Genomic DNA, 20402 nt, shown 5'->3' with positions numbered 1-20402 from the left:
ATACTTAATTATATACTACTTATATACCGCGCAGCTGAGTTCTGGCTGATCAGACACGCCGTCTATCGCACGAGATTTACGTTCCGAAAGCGAGAAGTTAACTAACACTCCTCACGCGAGTAATAATCCCTCGTACAATCCAGACAAAATTTAACCGGAGAAGAAGAAATTTCTAGAGGAAAAGAATATCGATCTTTTAAATGCGACTGATTCGAATGCTTTGATGGGGACAACCGCTGTCACAATTCTAGAAATAATATTGTTACCATCCCATGAGCATGATGAGTTGAGTTTTGAGACAACGCCTTTTTGCCGATAATCCAACAAACCCCAGGGAATCTGGTAATAGGTAATTATATCTATTTCCATATGGCAAATCGCGTCATTGAAAAAAGTTACCAACTGTTTCCTCGTAAACTGACCTAGTGCTTACAGATAAAGACTTGGATTCTTTAAAACAGCCATATACGATGAGTACCATAGACAGCACGAACTCTGACGGTGTCGACGATTCACTGGGTGGCTTCGTCGTTCCAAGCAACATATTTTCGATAGACTATTACCATGGACTTCCGTCAAAGCCACCTCTTTTGGCAACAACTAAGCCTCAACCATATATCAATCCAATCGGATTTTTCGATCATCCGGTTGCTAAAACTATCCATGCAATTAGTGGGAAGAACCCTATTGTTAGCATGTGGGATTCTGGCATCTCGAATGGCATCATGGGTGTTCTTAAGCAGATGGATATAGAATGGACGAGTCTGGAAGCAGTCCATATCCCGGTTGCAACAGACCCGTCATTGGGCCCGGCAATCGTCTGGATTGGAGTACAACCGGGCACTCTCAGTTATAGGAAGGCTGCAAAAACAGCATTAATGTGCCAGGAAGTTATCGATACGAATTCAATTGCAGATTGCTTTGTGGAAATACGCTCTTCAGTTGTCAGAAGATCTGGTGGTGATGGCGGTGGTGTTCGGTTTATCGACCTTTTCAAAGTCCGGGATCTGCTACGGGAGGAAAAGGATCCTTTCACTGCAACCTTGAGTTTCCCTATTTCCGCTAAGGGGACCTTGGATCCGGCGGGGTCTGCTGGTTTTTTCCTAGACGGTGGTAGCGAGGATAATAACATCTACCTTGTCACCGCTCGTCACGTAGCCTTAGTTGAGAGCTTTGAGGAGAGTCAAGTCGAGTACACGAAGACCGATACGAATCAGCCCAAAAAAGAGATAGTTCGGATCGGAAGCAATGCCGATTTACAACAGATTGTCGGTGATATGGCCTCTAAAATCGAAAGTCTCGATGAAAGGGGTTTGGCGATAGAAAACGCCATAGAAAACGCCATAGCAAATGGGACAGCTACTCCCGATGATAGAGCAAGCCTAACACTCACTTCAAGTAAGGTAGCTAAGCTCGAGGATCTTCACAAATATATCGATACCCAGTGGGGAACTGTGGAGAGCCGAGTTCTTGGAGAGCTCGTTTGGGCGCCGCCTATAAGTTTTTCTATTCAGCCAGGTTGCACCACGCTGGACCTAGCCGTTATTAAAATAGGACCCGGAATCCTTGACGAAAAGAATTTTCTTGGAAATGTTATCCACTTTGGAGACAGGCTCACAAACGCTGAGATAAGGGAAATGATTAAAAAGGATCCCACAATCGCCACGTCTTTTAAAATTCCTGAAGACAGACTTGTTCGGCTTCACGGTCAAACTCCGAAGGCGGAGGTTGCCACACCTTCTACGAAGGATTCTAACGGCGAAAATTGCCCCATCGTTTTCAAGCACGGTCCCAAATCTGGGGTCACTTTCGGGAAGGCTTCCTGCGTATCTTGTTACACACGTCGAATATGGGAGGGTGTTGAAATCCTATCCCGTGAATTGGGGGTCATCGGTATTGCCGCAAAACGTCGACTTCGCGAGTCTCCCTTCGGGCCTCTTTTTTCAGAGGCTGGCGATTCCGGTGCATGTGTCGCCGATGCCTATGGCAGGATTAGTGGGATAGTTATTGGTGGTTCTGGTTTTAGGGAGGGGGTGAACGATATTACTTATGTCACACCCATACACCTCATTATGGAAGCGCTACACTCGACGAAAATGTTTCAAAATGCACATCTTGATGTGAACCTTACTTAGGTACCACATAAATGTCCTTCTTACTACTATTTTATATGACAAAGCTCGAAGATAAGGTGAAGGTTAGCAGGTGACGGCTCCTAGCTAGGATCCTATGGCGTCGCAATAACGCTGGACTATTTGATGAAGTGGAGAATACTTATGTAGTATCTTAGCTAATATTAATACTTAGTAAACCTTAAATTTGCATTGATAGACAGTCTATGTAAATGTCCATATAAGTATCTTAAGACAACTTTCGACAATATTAGGACGAAGCGCATGTCATTTCTGCCGAATAGGAAATCATTTTGTTGTATTTTGGATATAGAATAGTTTGTATGCGCCCGTCAGGCCGAAATATAAGTGGGCCTGCACCTGTAGCCTCGTATCCATGTCCAGGCGCTCAATGCGGGACTGTACCGTTTGTTAAAATGTTGACTAGTAAGCTAACATCGGTTTGAGATACATAGAAAGAAATTTGGATTAGATACTTAAATTTGATTCATCGATACGTTAGCGACCCGGCTAGGTAATCTTAATTCCGGCTTCTACTTCGGAGCGGCCCGAGGACGCTATGTTAAGCAACGTTAAAGACCTGGAAGTTTGAGACCTCATAGGCTTGAAGATACTCCGTTGTGGAGCATACAGTTTTGAAAGCCGTTCCTTGGCACTATTCCACGCAGGATGGATTATCCTGTATCTGAGGCTGGAAGTACTCATAGATATATCCTAAAGTGTCCTCTACTGGATAGACAGCCTTGCATTCCCCTCCATTTTTGCGTCGAGTTAGGTCACTTGCGCATGATCCTGCAGCTGCTCGTGCAGTAAAACCCGAAGCCTCCCCCAACGGCCAACGATAGTTGGTGGAATTAGTAGGGTTATGCCATATACATTGCATCGAACAGGCTACCAATGCACTGACAACCTTACACATAGTAGAACAGTTGCTGGAGTTGACCATACATATTACACCATAAGAACACATTCCGGATGCGCAGCGCTGCTGCAGCCACCCATATGTTATCTCGTAAATCAGAATTAATTGCTGCTGCGCCCATATGCTCATTGAGATAGCTAATTATATATTATCTAGCCTTTTAGATTCGATTTAATCCTTTAAGTTACCCCGCTCCAGTCTCGACACTAAACCAGCTCAGACCCCGCTCTTGAAATTCAAGTAGCCCTCATATTACAACACAATAATCTATATCCAGTTCGTGTTCGTTCCGCTGGTAGTCGATATTAATCCAGCCAGTCTCCTTTCGAGAGATCCAGTTAGATATCGAAATATTTGGTATCTAGCAAATTTCAACCCGACGGTTAGGCTGAAGGCTTTAGTTCATAGCCTTCTTTGCTTATAAAAGAAAATAAAAAAGTTTTCAATGCCGACTATATGTATAGCTAAAGATATAGAAGATATATCCTTCTGAGCTTCACCAACGGTATCAAATGTCGGGACTTGAGGTAGTGGGCGTGGCGCTCGCGATCCCGGCGGTAGTCCAACAGCTAATAAATATATCTGTCAAAGGATATGATATTTTTCAAAGTGCGAAGCTAGCTGGCACTGAACTACAAAAACACCAAGTCGCTCTCAAAGTAATATACGTCAAGCTCGAAGAATGGGTTAGCCAGTTGCAACGATTGGGAGAAGATCTAGAAGTGGTACTTGGGGCGTCAACGATGCGTTACGCCACGACTCTAGATGTACTCGCTCTAATCGCTGGAGAATTTGTGGGGGTGAACCAGTTAAACAAGAAGTACCAGGTCGCTGGCTCAAGCTCGGATAAGCTACCACGGGTTGAAGGAGCGCAACTCGAAGTCAAAAGACCGGAACGATGGAGAACGAGGCTATCTTGGCTCCGACGCAGCCGCAAAAAGATTGGACATCAAAAAACAGGAGCGGTAACATCAGATGACAATTTCATCGTACCTTCTCAAAACATACAGTCATTGAAAGAAGCCAGCCGTAGTACCTCTGAACTTTCGGAGTATTCAGATGCCCCTGCTGTTGGTAGCATAGGCACCCTCCTCGACCTCTCGAGTGGAATCAACTTAGATACCTGTGTCACTGGTTTGGACTTACATATCAAGCTGGTGGAAGAAAAGACAAGCAGATATGGCGAGGCGCTGAAAATCGCACAATGCTTCGACTGGGCACTTTATGATAGCCAAAAGCTCGAGAAGCATATAAGCCAGTTGGACCTTTTCACATCATGGCTCTATGAGCTAACTAGGCGGAAATTTAAGGGTACGTACGCCAGATTCTATAGATAGTTTTATCATTGCTAACTGGCTGTGATATACGTCTAGTCCGGTTAAGAGGTCTCGACCCAACGTTAACAAGTCGCCCCTTTAACGAGTTCGAGCCGCCCTTTGTTCCTTCCCATCCCCTCGACACTAAATTTTGCGGCCGCGATGACGAAATGAATCAAATAAAAAGTTACCTAGAAACAGGATCTCAGCAAGATTATTATCCACGTGTGATGGTAAATTTGCATGGCATGGGCGGTATAGGGAAATCCCAGCTCGCTCGACAATTTGTCGAGACAAACAAAAAAAGCTATACGGCTATCATATGGATCCACGCTGCCGACACCAGAACCTTACATGCGACTGCTATACAATTTTTGAAGGCTTTAGTCGCTCATTATGATACCAAATACAACAGCCATGTGCGTACTGACCAACGAAAATTTGAAGATGTCGAAAAAGAGCTTGGAATTCCCGGCCAAATAGATGGTTCCGGACAGTTGACAAATGAAGCCTCAAAGAACCCGTGGCATTTCGTTCGTAACTGGATGTTGAAAGAAGGAAATCACCGATGGTGTTTGGTATTTGATTCTATAGATACCAAAGAGGGGATTGAAGGGATAAATAAACTGCTTCCCTCTTGCCACTATGGCCACGTCATTATAACTTCTAGAATAAGAGTTCCCGATGCTGAAATCATCTCCATTCCACATCTGGACTTGAATTCTTCAGTAAAGTTACTTTTGGGCAGGAAAACCGACGTGGCTACCGAAGGTAAAATTTCTCCCTTGCCATTATATCATATGATAAGGTTAACTTAGGATCTAATACGATATCAGTCAGGCAGGCAGCGGAAGAAGTGGCCAATAAACTCGGATACCTCCCAGTTGCGCTGTCGCAGGCTGCCGCGTACGTTGCTAGGACGGCGCTTAGCCTCGTTAAATATTTAGCTAGACTTAATGAGAATTTAAGTCGATATCTGGGGATGAAATCTGAAGGATACCCGGAGGGCGTCTTCTCATGCTGGATGTTATCAGTCCATACAATTATGGAATCCAATCCTTACGCCATCGAACTTCTTAGACTTTGCTCTTTTTTAAGCCCTCATGGGGTTTCTGAGGAACTACTCTACCGTGGCGTGGGAGCTATTGACTGGGCGCAGAATGGTACGATACCTAGACTTCCTTGCCAAATATATTCCCTTCTTTGCGATTTGTGGCCATGGTCACGGATCCGTATGGGCTGGTTAATTCGGCCTGAAGTTTAATTTATTTTCCATAGATCCATGCAGTTGGTCAGAGTCTATATACCCAAAGGAAATCACTAATATATTGGCTGATGTAGATACCTCCCGATTAGATGAAGCTCTAGATGAGCTTGTCACATACTCCCTGATTACGCGCAAATCGGATAGCTTTGGCACCTCCGAGGAAAAGCAGTCATTTTGGATCCACCCATTAGTCCAACACTGGGCAAAGAATTATTATTGCAAAGAGAACATCGTTGTCCTGGAAGACAATAAAGAGCGGCTGGCCGAACTTCATTCAATTGGTGCACGAGCTGCCATTCGTTTAGTAGGTTGGGGGGTTGTTGGCCAACCTACCGATCGGAAACTTAGCGAATGTGTTTACGAACGCGCGAATATGGCTCACCTTAATTTATGCATGGATCAGTATCTGTTGAAACAGAAAGTTGTAAACCGAGATTCAAAGGATAAGAAGCTTGCTGCTGCCCTTTTCAGGCTAGGAGAAACCAAATGCGAATGGGAAGAAGATCATATTGCCATCGAAGTTCTCAAAACTTCGATTCAGATATACACGAACGCTTTACCTGAAGATCCCAATGTTGAAGTTGACTTACTTATAGCTCGCCAGCGGTTGCTCGGAGTATATATGCATCTTGGAGTTGACAGTTTTGATTCTGAAATCGACGTAGAATATATCGGCCGAGAAATCAATGAAATTCGACAAAGGTTCAAGGTATTACAACCGGATCTAGATGATTTTTATTTGATTAGGTGCGAGATACTACAAGCTGGATACTTTTCCGAAAGTGGCGAGTTAGATCAAGCAGCAGAGGTATTCGAAAGTTTAATAGCAAGGCTTCGAAATATGGAGGGCCCAGACTGGGTTCAAAATATGTATCTGTCTTCCCTGAGAAACCGCGCATACTTATACTTCCGCCGGGGGGAACTTCACAAGGCTGAAGAATATTTGGGTAAGAGTGTAGAATTGTGGCAGGAAACACCAAAGGAATGGGATTTACGCGCCATCCTGATGTTTGAAGACTTTGGATTGCTCAAAAACGAGTTAAACGATTACGCTGAAGCTTGTGAATGCTTTAGAAAAGCCGCGGCGGGTTCTGAGTTGAATTACGGTCTTTCAAATACTCTTACTCTTCGGCTGTTGGGAAATCTTCGGAAGACCTACATCGAACTTGGTCAATTTAGAGAGGCAGTACAGATTGTGGAAAAGATACACAGGGGAAAAATACTCTGAATGCTTTTGAATAATACACGATAGTCTCATTGGACATTTTCCAAATTTCGAAAAATCCACATTATATTACACTTGTCTGGTAAACCAGAATTAATTGCTACTGCGCATTGCACCATTGTCTCAAACCAGACTTTGCAATTGCACCAGCAAATCAAACCGAATTTACATTATCTGTAAAACAAATCTACTATTTTGTATATAATTATCAACCGTTAGCATTAATATTCGATCTTTTCAGCTGCAGCTATGAACCTTCAAATACGACATCATATATATACTTAGTATATAACTCATCAGGGTTTTTAAAATGCAGTCGATTAAGATAACCCAACAGACTTAGCGCATCGAGCTTCCGTCCTGTTCGTAATCTGGGGACGCTCAGCTCTGCCTTGGTTCTGTTCGCGAGATCACTATTCCGGACGTGAATTAAATTCAAGTTCGTCGAAGCATGCTTCCATAGTCAGCATTTTGCTATGCAATGAAGCGGCACAGTCGACAAACTAGTACTAGCTCTTTACGAAAAAGGTCTGGACAAAAAGTGAATTGAACCAATTACATCGAATAATCGCGGGTGCGATAACCGATAGCTATTCAAATTCCAATGCTTAATCTTAATCTTGCAGCGCCAGCTACCGAAGTGACACGAGATAACATCCGTGAGTTTCTCGTTTGCACCTTTGAACACCATGGATAGTATAGATATGGTGATTTTGGTAAGCCCCTTAGAATTCGGCAAGTACACATCCCTATATCGTATCCGGGACCAAGCTTTAATTAGTAGCTTGGATATAAATAGTAAAGCCATTCCTCCTTAATTAAGTTGAGCTTATTCTCGACCCAGTAAAACCCACCTTCCTACGTGCAGTCGTACTTTTTTTCCGTTTCATCTTTTGCTTCCTAAACACTTTCAATCCGTTGTTTTAATTCTGTCTCTCATTTTTGTTATATATATATTTAAAGTTGCTCTGGGGTCTCGGTGATCAGTCTCTTTATAACATGCAATACTCGACTTTCATTCAGCCAGTCCTTTTCGTCCTCTGTGTGGTCAGCTGTCCCACCTGGGGGTCCGCAATCCCAGCGACAAGTGAAGTCAGCAATGGTATCGCCTCCATTGGCAATACCGTCAACGATGAGTTTCTTCCATACCTCATCGAAGAACCGCACATTGGTGAACAATCAAGCTTAGGGTCAACTCCCTCAAATGTATCCCGACCTTATCCCGGTTTGTCTATTATCTGTAAGATTGTCACTAACTCTCAGGGTCTAGCTGCAGTCAGGGTCATCTCTCGTCAAACGACACTTCATGGCTCCAGCCTGCCGGAAGGCTCCTAGCGGCTATGGACATAAAGATGTGGTTCTCAAATATGGTGTCCCTGCTTTGAATTTTGATGGAAATAAAGAGTAATTCGGTCAAGCCATTAGTTTACTGACCTTTTCTTCGTCTCCCCTTTTGGCAAGTAAAGTTACTAACCAATGCGTCTCTTAACTCAGTTTGGTTGTCCCACCGAAATTCAACTGTGGAATAGCATGGTGTCGCAACTACAAAACCCACAAAACTGCAATCATCGTTTGTGCCAAGGTGAGTGCTTCGTACATACCCACTAAGCGTCCTGACATTTCAGTCTGTACATATTATAGTAGGGTTAACTAACAGCATATCTGTGCGGAATTACCCCTATAGCCCGGTTTTAAAATCAAACGTGCAAGGGTTGCCGGCGCCGCAGCAAAACTCGCCAATAGCTGCAGCTACGATAAATGGAGGGTGAATGGCATCCTGAAGGATACTACCGGTTATGACATTCGGGTTAGTGGAGCCGGCTGCAACTAGTTGGTAGTTGCGTATATCACCGCATTATAAAACCGTATGATGCGCCATAATTTAAGCAGACTATGGTATTGATCAAGGGGTGTTTCGAGATGCAGAGCTGTCAAAGGGCTTAGTATACAATACGACAACGTTTGCTTAGAAACGGTTAAATACTTTTTCGATTTATTTTAATATTAATTTAATACTTCACTAGTTAGGATTTGATGAACTATCGTCTATGATTTGGCTATGTAGTGATCGAGTTGGCCTCCAGAACCAACCGACACCGGCTCGAGGTTTCGAGATCAACATGCTGCAACTTGCAACACTCCACCTGCAATACGAAGTTTAGCTAAGAATATTTAATATAGAAGTCTATCTTTGAGATAACATCTACAGAATATTAGAATTATAAGTTAAAATTGCTGGATATAAGCCTAATATAAGATGTGGACCCTTACAAGGGCATTGACCAAGGCGTTAATCCAATAGATGCAATATAATATGCAATAGTACCGTAGGTACGGACGCCTAAACTTCTCGAGGTTGTTTCACAAACCTCACCAGCCGGTACCGCTGTAATATCAATGGTGAATAGTTCAAGTATTTTCCCACCTTCCTTGAACATAAGTACTTGTCATATACATAGAATACTTAATAGTGAGCTGGAGAAATTTAAACTGGCGGGCCGGTGAATTCATGAAGTCGAACTTAAAGTGAACTTATAGATCTGCGTTGCTGTTGCATTAAGTCATTGCCCCATATGGCTCGAAGGCGGGGTATCATGGTCACCAATCAAGTGGCAGAATTACAATGCAAAGCTGTGATTACTTGTGCAATTGTGCTGAAGACCAATCGAAAACCCGCAAAGCTAAGGTACGCCACAATCTCAACTCGAAATCATTATCAATCTTGTTTCTTAAGAGAAGAATTAACGATAAGGCCTAAGTCAACTTTGTGATCAATTCCTGAACCCCTCAATATGGTCTCCAGCTGCTATATTTGCCGTTCAGAAATATGTCCTGTCACCTGCAAATCCTGCTCTACGACTCAGTATTGCAATACCGCACATCAATCACTCGATTGTGAACGTCACCTTCCAGATTGCACAAGAATACAAGAAGCAATTAACTCGGTCTCTATAGCCGAAGAGCGGCTCCTTGAACGGTATTACACTCTGCCTAACCTCGTCGATAGAGCCCGTTCCAACACTAGACGCATAATTATCATGTTTGTTGTATGGCCACTGCATCCGCCATTTCTGGGCATAATCGAGTTGCAGGAAAGCTACGTAAACGCTTTACGAATCCTGATCTCTACATACTTAGAGATCGGAACTTATCTATCACTTCAGAGGGCGTATGAACGAGTTAAAGAGTTCCATCGGCTAGCACTCTCCTTTCCTGGGCAATCTACAGGAACGCCTTTGGAGTATACGATTCCAACGCTGTTGTATATGAAAGAAGATCAGATTTGTTATACCTATCTTTGCTCTAGATGGGGCCGACGCGACCGGGGGGCTCCGTTGGCAGAACCTGAGGCTAAGACGGATTTTGAAGCAATGCAAAGATTGTTGGATCCCAAGAAATTTAGAAAGGATGTTTTCGATGGGTTGAAAAGAGGAGTGGATGCGACTGACGGAATCCCAGATGTGTTTTTCCAGGGTACTATGGTGTTACTTTATTTTTGGTGGTTAAGAGATCTGAAAAACTTGCAGTTAATCAAATCTATGGAGATTTGGTTGGTCCAAAAGATGAATTTCGACATTTACACTATAATACGGTCATACATGACGGAAACTAACGTCATTCAAGATCAACGGGATTTACTGGAGGCGAACAATACGGCTCTGATGGAAAAGATGGAAATCCGGATGGGATACCATTTTCGGTGTGGACACCATGTGAATGGAACCTTTTGGGAGCAGATGATACAGATTCCTGAGGAGGATATGGTGCATTCGCTTGTGGATAATGCTCGAGTGGATAATAAAGGTCGTGGAAGGCTAACACCAGGGAAGCAAGATGATGATAGGAAAATCTTGAATCTTCTGTATTGGCCGTTCAAGAATACACCTGGGGCATTCGAGTATGTCGAGAAAATGATACCGGAGAGAGAGTCGAGATTTTCCTGTGAACTTGTATGATGAGGAAGAAGATAATTCTCTTCAATGAGCTCGTTCATAATGAAGAAAATGGGGGGTTCCAGACCAGCTATGAAAACAAACTAATGCGAGGCTGAAAAAAAAAAAGGAACGCCACAAATGGCACGTTGTTCGTGCAGATTCCTGCACTTTGACCGGGGTTCTTCCGGCCTCGAAGCACGGACAAACCACCTAGAACGTGGGATGGGATTTCCTAAAGACTCATCTATGACAAAGAGTTATAGAGTTCTCCGACGAACCCTGCACGGTGACAGCTCTATAATAAGTTAGTCCAATGAACCTTTTGAATTGGCGAGATTAAAAGCCTTGTAGTTTGGTGGCGACTAGGCCTAGCTCAGTGTGCACGAGATCAACTGCCTCGAGGGGTTCATGGAGACATATTAGTGTTCGGATGGTGTCGAACCTTGTCTCGTCGAACCCAAAACAGTGGGCTTTCCGCTGCAGAGATTTTCTCTTGGTTTTGAAGGGCAAAAAAAAGAAAGGAAAAGGAGAAGGAAGGAAGAAAGAAATACCTTGATCATATGGGTCTCGATCTTGCCTCTCGATCGAGCTACTGCAATATACAATCGGGTCTAAAGTTGTGAAATATAGCTTAAACGACGCAGGCGCAAGAAAGATGCATAGGTGCGGCAAATCCCACAAGTCTAGACGATTAAAAAGGAGAAAAAAGAAAGCAGGAGAGAAGGAAGGAAGAATGAGAAGAAAATCTTGCAAGAATCTAGTCAAAGACACTTTCACCAACTGTTACAAATAGAAGGCAACATATGGTCTCAACATCACGACATTTGATTTGCAGGGCTTGGGAGACGCTGTGATAGACAGACAAGACCGCACGTCGCCGAATATTAACCAGTTGGAGAAGGAGTCGAGTCTATATTCCGGCAGCTATAGCTCACACACACCCTGGTTTGCTTCAGGTGTACATATATACATACATGTATGTAATGTACATGTACATATATACTTCACACATGTAGGCAATAGATGTACATTATTTAATTTAATAAGTACATACGTAGAGTATGGGGTGTACATTCTGACATTCTTACGTATGTACCTGCGGATAGAGCGAATCCTATTTGATCTGTCCCTTAATAAAATCGGGTCTTATAGCTAATAGGGTTAATTCCTTCGACCCGGAATGGACTAAAAAAGAGTTCGTGGGGTACCAGTTACCAGAACGGTGTGCTGATAGTAATACGACACGATACAAGGACAAACCATGCAGGTATGTACTTATGTACTTACAATTTAAATGTCTAGCCAGGACCATCCAGATAGTGGGAATAAGGTGCCGACGGAATGGGCCCGCTCTGATACTGGTCCAGGAGGTTCCCATTGGCTCCTTTGGGCAATTCGCTTATCTTGAACGACCAGAACGACTAGCTTTGTGTCGCCAGACCCTGGTTCTGCCCCAAAATGCAACAATTGTAACACCCCATGCCAATTAACACAGCAAGTCAATGGCATGTAGCATGTGGTCAACATCCTTGTCTCCACCCGGTTCTAAGTTCCAGCCCTTCCCCTCCCCCAAGCATAGGCAGCGCAGTCAAGAGGAGGCTTGCAGACAAACTCTCAGTTGACCGAAAGCTTGTCGAATGAAACCGCAGCAAAATTTCGTCATCGGAGCCAACTCCCACCTGTCGCGACCGCCAATATCCTGGGCGAACCCTGGGCGGCGGCTGGGCGGGATCTGGGCGGCGGCTGGGCACCGGCCTGTTGCATGCAATTGCAGACGCGGCACGTCCTGTTCATTAATGATTAAACGACTTTGATACGACCATTGCAATTGCGTGCTCAAAAGTGTGAATTTCACCATATCCGCCCAGAGACGTGGGATCTTTTTTTTTCAATCTGGATCCCCGCCACTTGCTAGAATTGCTGGGAATTGTTCGCTCGCCTCCAAAAATTAAGGTACATTCAGCCCGCCACGGACACCACATCGTGGAAAATCCAAAGTCTTGTCCTCTTGGTCCTGTACTATGGACTGTAAAAAACACTCGGCGAACGTAGCTGAAAAAAAAGCTTGGGTGCAGCAATGCAGAAAGAAATGGTAGCAATAAAATTCTTAGCATTATCAGATAGCACAAAAGGCAGTTATCACTGCGGGTAGGACAGAATTATAAGAGGTCCCATTCTCCCAACTGAAGATGTTCTCTCCTTAGGCCAGGGCGTAGATACCTCCAGTCAATACCAGTACTTTATTCTCATATCTGACCATAAACAGCCGCAAGAATGGGAAGCGACCTCAAAGTCCAGAATCCGGACCACTTTGCTCCTCCCTCCGAGGATGAGGAGAATCTCAACCTCGTGTCCGATTGGACACTCGAGGAGGAGAAAGCCGCCAAACGAAAGTACGTAAATACATTTCCTACTTGCATAATATTGCAATGTAGACCCCTCATTGTGAACTAAGAAACTGACGTGCTTGCCGCGATCTTCCAGGTTGGACTTTATTATTATGCCACTGCTTTTCCTCGGATTCTTTTGCTTGCGTAAGTAGACGCCTGTCCGCCCCACTTGGGATGCTTTTAGACGATGCCGGCACGCCGTTACCCGGGCGTTGCTCATGCGATGCATCTATCTCCCTTTCTCCGGGAGAACGAAGTTGCTCGAGTTGATCAATTGTATTGACTGATATCGTTGTGTAACAGAACTTGACCGAGGCAACATCGCCAACGCTCTTACCGATAACTTCTTCAAGGATGTCGGAATCACCCAGAATCAGTTTAACGTCGGCCAACAGATGCTCTCCCTGGGTATCGTGCTCACCGAGATTCCCTCCAACATGATCCTTTACAGAGTTGGCCCCGGAAAGTGGCTCACACTCCAACTTTTCCTTTTCGGAACTGTTTCCACTTTCCAGGCTTTCCAGAACAGCTATGGCTCTTTCATTGCTTCCCGTTTCCTCCTCGGTATCACCGAGTCAGGTTTCATTCCCGGCGGTCTCTGGACCCTCTCCACTTGGTACACCAGGAGCGAAACCGCTAAGCGTGTCATGTTTTTCTACTTCGGTAACCAATTCGGACAAGCTTCCTCCAAGCTTCTCGCCTACGGTATCCTCCACATGCGAGGTGTCGGTGGCAAGCCAGGTTGGTTTTGGCTGTTCGCTCTCATGGGTCTCTTCACTATTGCCAGCGGTTTCGTCCTCGGTTTCTTGCTCCCCGATTCCTTCAAGAACCCATGCAGTGCCTTCCTCCCTAAAAGATCTCTCTTCACCGAGAGGGAATTGCATATCCTCAGGACCCGTGTCCGTATTGATGACCCAATGAAGGGAAAGAAGAAGAAGCACATCGACTGGGGTGCATTCAAGCGCGCCGTAAGTTTCACTCAAAATCATAATTAGCTGTTTCATATGACTAACGGTTTTCCTTAGTTCACCAACTGGAGAATCTGGATCCACGTTTTCATCTCTCTTTGCAACAACGGTCCTCAACGTGGTTTCGATACCTACTCTCCATCTATTGTCACTAGCTTCGGTTTCCCCGCTCTCACCAGTAACGCCCTCGCATCCGTTGGTTTCTACCTCCAGATCCCAACTTCCTTTGCCTTCAGCTGGGTTTCCGATCATTTGTAAGAACTATTCGCTTCGAAACTATTATTCCGATCCATTGCTAACATTCAAAATATAGCAACAAGCGTGGTGAAACTGTTATTGCTGGCTTGAGCTGTCACTTGCTCGGTTACATCTTCAACAGAGTCTTCACTGAACTCAGCAGCCGTAACGTCCGATACTTCGGTGTCGTCTGGACACAATGTTTCGGTACCTTCTCCCATCCTCTCAACATCGCTTGGTTGTCCCTCGCCTGTCCCGACTCTGAAGTTAGAGCTCTTGCTATGGCTATGTAAGTTATTCCCATTGCTTCTCCCTGAATCGAAAGTTCGAAAAAACCGAATCCTAATACGCTCTCAACTATAGGATTATCATGGGTGCCAACATCGCCGGTATCTATGGCGCACAAATCTTCAGATCGGACGACAAACCAAAGTACCGCCGTGGTTTCGCTACCGGCGCTGCTATTCTTGCCGTCGCCATTATACTTGCCTCTATTAGATACGTCGACGACATCATCCGCCGCCGCAAGGCTGGAAACCAGCCAATCAGCGGTACCGGTAGCGAAGATGGTGATAACGAAAAGGCTCTGCCACCAGCAGAAGACCAGATCGCACCTGTCGAGATTGGTCTCGACTCTAAGGTTCCCGTTGCTTCAAAGGTTTAGACTTTATAATGTTTTGGGATCACATTGTTTTTATCTTTTAAAATTTTGTTCTCCTGGGGTTTTATTGACTTGATTTTATTCTGGACATGGGTTAAATAAACTTTTGCTGGTGCTTTTGGGGCTACAATTATATTTGACTGGTGTCTTTGTATCGGGGCTGGATAGTATACTATCTATTAGTAGTATCAAAATTAATTTTAGTTCAATTTAGCGGTTCTAATCCCGCTTCTTTATACGCTGGTTCCATACGATGAGATGTAGTCTTGTATTCAGCTTGAGTATAACGACCAGGTATCAACTTTTATAGGATCTAAAAACTATAACTCTATCAACTTTGCAACTCGGCGCCCACCATGCGTTCGAATCAACGATTGAGTAGGAATAAGCCCCTCCACAAGCACCCATCCAAGTACGTAGCACGCAAGCCTCCTACCACCAGAAGGTATCAAAGCTACAGGCTTCACGGTAACTGCGAATAAAATGTTTCCATAGAATCTTGACCTTGAGGTCTATCATCCGATACCGAACCGGCACCTACAGTGTTTTCTGCCCGGGCATCCTGATCCCCTTCTTCTACTACATTCCGCCAACTTCCTCCAACGCTCGACAAATAGTTTCCAAATATACGGAGGGTCAATCGCGAGAGTGTACCTGGCTCGGCTGTACACCCAATCTGCGTTGCTCTATTTGGTCGTCCGGATTCGGGTTCGTCAACTCCATCAACCCCAATGGATCCATTCCCTGATTCTGGGCCATCCAGGATCTCATTAATATCAAAAGTAATACCTTTTCGGATAGCGCTATCCTCCCTCCAGATTCTCACCCGCATCATCTTCTCCCTGTAAGTCAAAATTTCTCGAGACTTTTTGATTTTTAGCAACTCTTTCTCTAGGTTTTCCCGTAGGGTTTGTTTTTCATTTTTTAATTCTTCAAAGAGCGAAAGTGTCTTTTCTAGAAGTCTTTGAAATCTCCCAATCCTTGCTTCATCGTCTTTCAGAAACTTCGCAAAAATAATCGTACTTTGGAGCATATCTACTATGCTCTTAGACTCCTTCTTTATTCGATGAACGGCTGAATGTCGCATCCATTTAAGATGACTAAAAATGATATCAATCGTAGAGTACCTCCGAGCGGCAGGAGTTTGCAGGACTTTGAGGTTGATTGCTTCTACTGGTAAATACGGTAGCCGAAGCATGATAAGTTTAAACCACCTTGGCAGCTCAGAGTTTTCGGGTTCTGAAAACCCATCGGCGAGTAGGCTTTGCGGATACCATTTTTGTATGAAAGCATGACAAGATTGTTCGAGAAGGAATTGTGCTGACGTAAGGATGATATGTTGAGTCGGATACGAAAGGAAGATTGAGGATGTATCTGGAGGTGCGATTAGGGCGGTACTTAAGATGTTAAAGTTGCTTCCTATGGAAACTACTGTACTTGAGTCACTATCGCTACCCTCAAGCTCCAGATCAAGGTCGATATCGTTTTCAATTTCTGACTCAGTATCGGGCCCAGGCCCCACGATAAGTTCTGCCAGCTCTGACGGCGAGGGATCAAAAACACCTGAACGTTGATGAGTGTTGTGCCATCCTATAGTTCTAAAAATTTTGTATCCCATACGACCGCTATCGGTAGCCAACCCAGACCGCGGTTTTGCTCCTTCCCGGCCGGAGTGTGGCTGATTTTCAGTTTCACCCAACCGAGGTTGACAGCCTGGTCCATCAGGGGTATCAGGAGTATCCGCTATAGGGCCACCGACTTGAATATTAACTTGAGAAGTAGTTTTTTCTTGGAGTAATATTTTCGGTGATGCCTCGCCCCCCGGAAAAAGTTCTGGAAACCGAGATGTAGCTCCAAATCCAGGATTGGAAAAGGCACCGCATTCACAAAGCTTAATGAGGTAGCGAGTAAGTTGGGATCTATCGATTTTAGCATGCACGCAAATGTTTTCGACCGTAGTGTTTGGGACTGTGTCCAATCTTTGGCCAATTTTCCAGAAGTTTGCTTGGCTCGGGGTTATGTCCTTCAGCAAGCCTTTGAACTCATGGAATATCGTCGCTTCGATTGTGTGCGCAGGTGGGATATCGCATGGGTCGGGTTTTAAATTGCTAATCATCCTTCACAGATGTAAGAATAAAAGAGATGAAAGAAACTCGTGATGGTTTCGGTATCGAAAAGAACGGTAAAGGTGTGTCTAGGTATGAGACCAAGTAAAAGCTGTAATGATGATATGATCTAAGGTGCTATTGAGGTGATTTGTTATACGTATATACGCAATTGTACAACGGTATAGAATTAACGATGAAATGATCTTAGCTTAGCTATTGATCGAATGTGGAGCACTCGCGCAGTTAAAAGTGAGGATGTTAAAGATATCGTTTGTTCGGTTCTTACACCTAGAAGAAAGACTTCATTGAATGGGATTAACTTCTAGTAGAAAGCCTTACAACTTAACCCGTAACACGATCGATCGATCGATCGATATATCACAGTTTTCCAGCCTCAGTCTGATACACCGTCGAACTTGAAGATCACAACAACGACCGAGTAATGCGTTGTGAACGTGGTATTCCGAAAGCGGACAGAATAAACGCCAAGACGTCGCACAGCCAAGACTTTCGGCAAACCAACACCAAATCTCTGCTTTTGAACGTCGGCCTCAACCTCAACTTTTGACGACAAGATAGCGCGACTACCAACTACTTCTTTTGCTATCGGGCAGGAACCAGGGGTCTTAAACGGCCGCAGGATGGGAATATAGGACAGCAGTGGTGGAAAACGATATTTCAATCGACTCGAGAACCTTCAATTGATTCGATTATCTTTCGAGCCTGCTGGGTAGAGGTTGTTCCTCCCCCACCACAATATCACAATGGCATCGATTACCCCAAAGATGCTTCCGATGAATTGCGCCCGCTATATTAAGTCACTTGACTCTACATTCCTTCAACGATCGCGACCTTCAATAGCTGCCATCAATGCCTTCCTCTTCCCTACCTCTTCCTCGACACCGACATCCTCAAACCGTTCCTTCACAACCACGGCACCCCTCCAAAAGAGGGACCCGGCCGGTCACCGTCGTTTTGGCCGTGTAGGTCGTCACCAAATCCGTCATCCTAGATACTACCGTGGTCCATACCATCCTCATCAACCGCCTAAGCCTTCGGACCCGTCTTCTCGTGAATTCGTTCCCGGTCCTTTCACAAGCGAACGATTATGGGATCACTATAATGATACCATTGCTGCCGACTTGATGACCATGGCATATACCCACAGTGCACCTCATGCTGTTGAGAAACCTCAAAAGGACCGTCTAAGGAAATGGGAGGGTGACTCTCCATACTTTGAAAACCGTCCTCGTCGAGGACCTCGTGGAAAGGATTATCTCCCTCTCACTCATCGGCCGATAACTTTCAGGAATGTTCCACGTCTTGAGGAGGTTGTGCTCCATTGTTTCTCCGACGCATCAACTTTGAACCCTCTAGCTATCCGAGTCGCGATTATGGCTGCTCAATCAATTACGGGATCTAAAGCGAATCTCCATGTAGCAAAGGCGACGGTTGCAGCTTGGAAGTTGAAGAAAGATCAACAGATAGCTGTTACTTGCAGAATGTCTGGTCCATCGATGTACAGGTTTTTGGCGACATGCATAGATGTTGTTATGCCAAGAATTAAGGAGTATAAGGGTGTTAAAGGAACCACTGGTGATAGATCAGGTAACTTGACTTTTGGTTTTGACCCGGAAGTTGTCGCACAGTTTCCAGAGATCGAAGGTGAGAATTTATACCCCTACACCCGATATTATAGAATGAGTTATGCTAACTTTACATCCAGTTAACTACGACATGTATCCTGCAAAGATGATTCCTGGTTGCCATATCACTTGCAAAACTACGGCGACTAGCGATAGAGATGCTAGGATGTTGTTGACCGCATTTGGAGTTCCCTTCTACGGCAAGATCAAGACGTATTAGTGCTCTGCAGCGGCTGTATTGGGGGTGATATGTAGATAATTACATGTATTCTTGCTGTATATATACAATATAACAACGTACTTAGAAATATTCACAGGTGCCTAAGTATTGGTCTGGACCTAAGTATCTAAAAATAAAACCATACGCTCCTATGGGATATACTTCCCTCCATTCTTCACATACTTTGCAAACTTCGTATTAATAGTTTCCAATAGCCCTTTAGTGTACCCAAATTTATTCCCAGGAACCTGATACTCCAACAACCACCCTTCCACCCCAGATATATCCATCTTATCTTTCCCCATATCTGACATCTTCCACATCAAACTCAGAACATGCTGCAAATCCTTCAAGTACTTCTCATCATACGTCAGCCCGGCTTTATACCATATCGACATTTTCACCAGTTTTGTCTGAATCTGCCATTCAATCGGTAACGAGTATAATGTAAGCCACTTCTTCTCACTTTGCCACATTGGTAGGATCTCTGGGTTCTTTGCGTATGCTTCGAAGAGTTTTAAACCGTCGTAGTAGGCCATGTTGGAGCTTAGCGCACTGTTGAAGAAGTCGAAATTGAGGTTGTAGGACCTCCCCATAGTGGTTTGGGAGAATATTTTACCAGCGTTATTCGCGGTTTGGCAGTCTAAGTTAGACATTGACCAGATATTTATCTCTGTTGTGGTTACGCTGAGGTCGTTTAGGACACGGAAGGCACCATCGGCGGCGAGAAAGATGTAAGGTCCCATTACCTGTTGGCTGCCTTCGTATAAATATTCTTCAAATGCTTCAAGGACTAGTTAGTAGGGTACAGAATTTTAGTTAAGCATTCAGTAGTATAAATTTTTGAATTAGACTGTAGATAACAAACCTTTAGGTAAAGTCTCCTTTGTAATCCCGAGTGACGTCTCTTCCTTCGGCCTAGTCGTACTCAACCCATCTAATCCTTTTATTTCTGTGCCTTTGGTATAGATAAATCGACTTGGAGGCTTAGAAGGGGCACCATTATTTGTACTTGTTGAGCCTCCATTCCCAAAAGTTAGACGACCACTTCCAAACGTTATACTACCAACCCCTCTACCTGTAGGAACTGGCATAGGAGTTGCGAACGCGTCTTGTAGAATGGATGAAGCACGTGTAATAAATATATAAATATAGAAGAATGTGGGCCTGGCTACCATGGTCTTAATATTATAATGCGCTAGATATGGATTAAATGTATACTACTAGGGTAGGTCTTCAGGAATAAATTAATGTATAGAAAGGAACGAATGTTTGTTAAAATTAAAAAGCACAAAATGATGATATCGATGGGCATCGCTGTTTAAAACGTTAAACGATGGTAATTTTGGTATGAAGCTGCTAATCCATTCTTTAT

At 44.3% G+C, this 20402-nt stretch overlaps 8 protein-coding genes across 8 annotated transcripts; 6 read left to right on the top strand and 2 right to left on the bottom strand.

The window, feature by feature from the left end:
* Positions 1 to 470: 470 nt before the first annotated feature.
* Positions 471 to 2135, top strand: AOL_s00215g656 (uncharacterized protein; the record flags this gene model as incomplete). The annotated part of the gene is made up of 1 exon (XM_011129858.1): positions 471 to 2135. The coding sequence occupies one exon, from the start codon at positions 471 to 473 to the stop codon at positions 2133 to 2135; it is 1665 nt and encodes a 554-aa protein (XP_011128160.1).
* Positions 2136 to 3566: 1431 nt separating this feature from the next.
* On the top strand, positions 3567 to 6865 carry AOL_s00215g655 (uncharacterized protein; the record flags this gene model as incomplete). The annotated part of the gene is made up of 4 exons (XM_011129857.1): positions 3567 to 4365; positions 4428 to 5141; positions 5207 to 5533; positions 5712 to 6865. 4 exons carry the CDS (start codon positions 3567 to 3569, stop codon positions 6863 to 6865), a joined length of 2994 nt encoding a protein of 997 aa, XP_011128159.1.
* Positions 6866 to 7861: 996 nt separating this feature from the next.
* On the top strand, positions 7862 to 8693 carry AOL_s00215g654 (uncharacterized protein; the record flags this gene model as incomplete). Its single annotated transcript, XM_011129856.1, has 4 exons — positions 7862 to 8068; positions 8133 to 8266; positions 8357 to 8444; positions 8547 to 8693. The coding sequence occupies 4 exons, from the start codon at positions 7862 to 7864 to the stop codon at positions 8691 to 8693; spliced, it is 576 nt and encodes a 191-aa protein (XP_011128158.1).
* Positions 8694 to 10233: 1540 nt separating this feature from the next.
* On the top strand, positions 10234 to 10818 carry AOL_s00215g653 (uncharacterized protein; the record flags this gene model as incomplete). Its single annotated transcript, XM_011129855.1, has 2 exons — positions 10234 to 10344; positions 10390 to 10818. The coding sequence occupies 2 exons, from the start codon at positions 10234 to 10236 to the stop codon at positions 10816 to 10818; spliced, it is 540 nt and encodes a 179-aa protein (XP_011128157.1).
* A 2253-nt stretch (positions 10819 to 13071) lies between these two features.
* AOL_s00215g652 (uncharacterized protein) lies at positions 13072 to 15056 on the top strand (the record flags this gene model as incomplete). The annotated part of the gene is made up of 6 exons (XM_011129854.1): positions 13072 to 13190; positions 13282 to 13331; positions 13491 to 14155; positions 14213 to 14409; positions 14469 to 14681; positions 14756 to 15056. The coding sequence occupies 6 exons, from the start codon at positions 13072 to 13074 to the stop codon at positions 15054 to 15056; spliced, it is 1545 nt and encodes a 514-aa protein (XP_011128156.1).
* Positions 15057 to 15516: 460 nt separating this feature from the next.
* On the bottom strand, positions 15517 to 17169 carry AOL_s00215g651 (uncharacterized protein; the record flags this gene model as incomplete). Its single annotated transcript, XM_011129853.1, has 1 exon — positions 15517 to 17169. One exon carries the CDS (start codon positions 17167 to 17169, stop codon positions 15517 to 15519), a length of 1653 nt encoding a protein of 550 aa, XP_011128155.1.
* A 756-nt stretch (positions 17170 to 17925) lies between these two features.
* AOL_s00215g650 (uncharacterized protein) lies at positions 17926 to 19027 on the top strand (the record flags this gene model as incomplete). Its single annotated transcript, XM_011129852.1, has 2 exons — positions 17926 to 18826; positions 18888 to 19027. 2 exons carry the CDS (start codon positions 17926 to 17928, stop codon positions 19025 to 19027), a joined length of 1041 nt encoding a protein of 346 aa, XP_011128154.1.
* A 149-nt stretch (positions 19028 to 19176) lies between these two features.
* AOL_s00215g649 (uncharacterized protein) lies at positions 19177 to 20121 on the bottom strand (the record flags this gene model as incomplete). Its single annotated transcript, XM_011129851.1, has 2 exons — positions 19177 to 19820; positions 19896 to 20121. 2 exons carry the CDS (start codon positions 20119 to 20121, stop codon positions 19177 to 19179), a joined length of 870 nt encoding a protein of 289 aa, XP_011128153.1.
* Positions 20122 to 20402: the final 281 nt, after the last annotated feature.

This window comes from Orbilia oligospora (assembly GCF_000225545.1).
Source record: "Orbilia oligospora ATCC 24927 unplaced genomic scaffold scaffold00215, whole genome shotgun sequence".
Lineage (NCBI taxonomy): Eukaryota > Fungi > Ascomycota > Orbiliomycetes > Orbiliales > Orbiliaceae > Orbilia > Orbilia oligospora.
The sequence above is the reverse complement of the archived record's forward strand: the minus strand, read 5'-3'. Positions and strand labels throughout refer to the sequence as shown.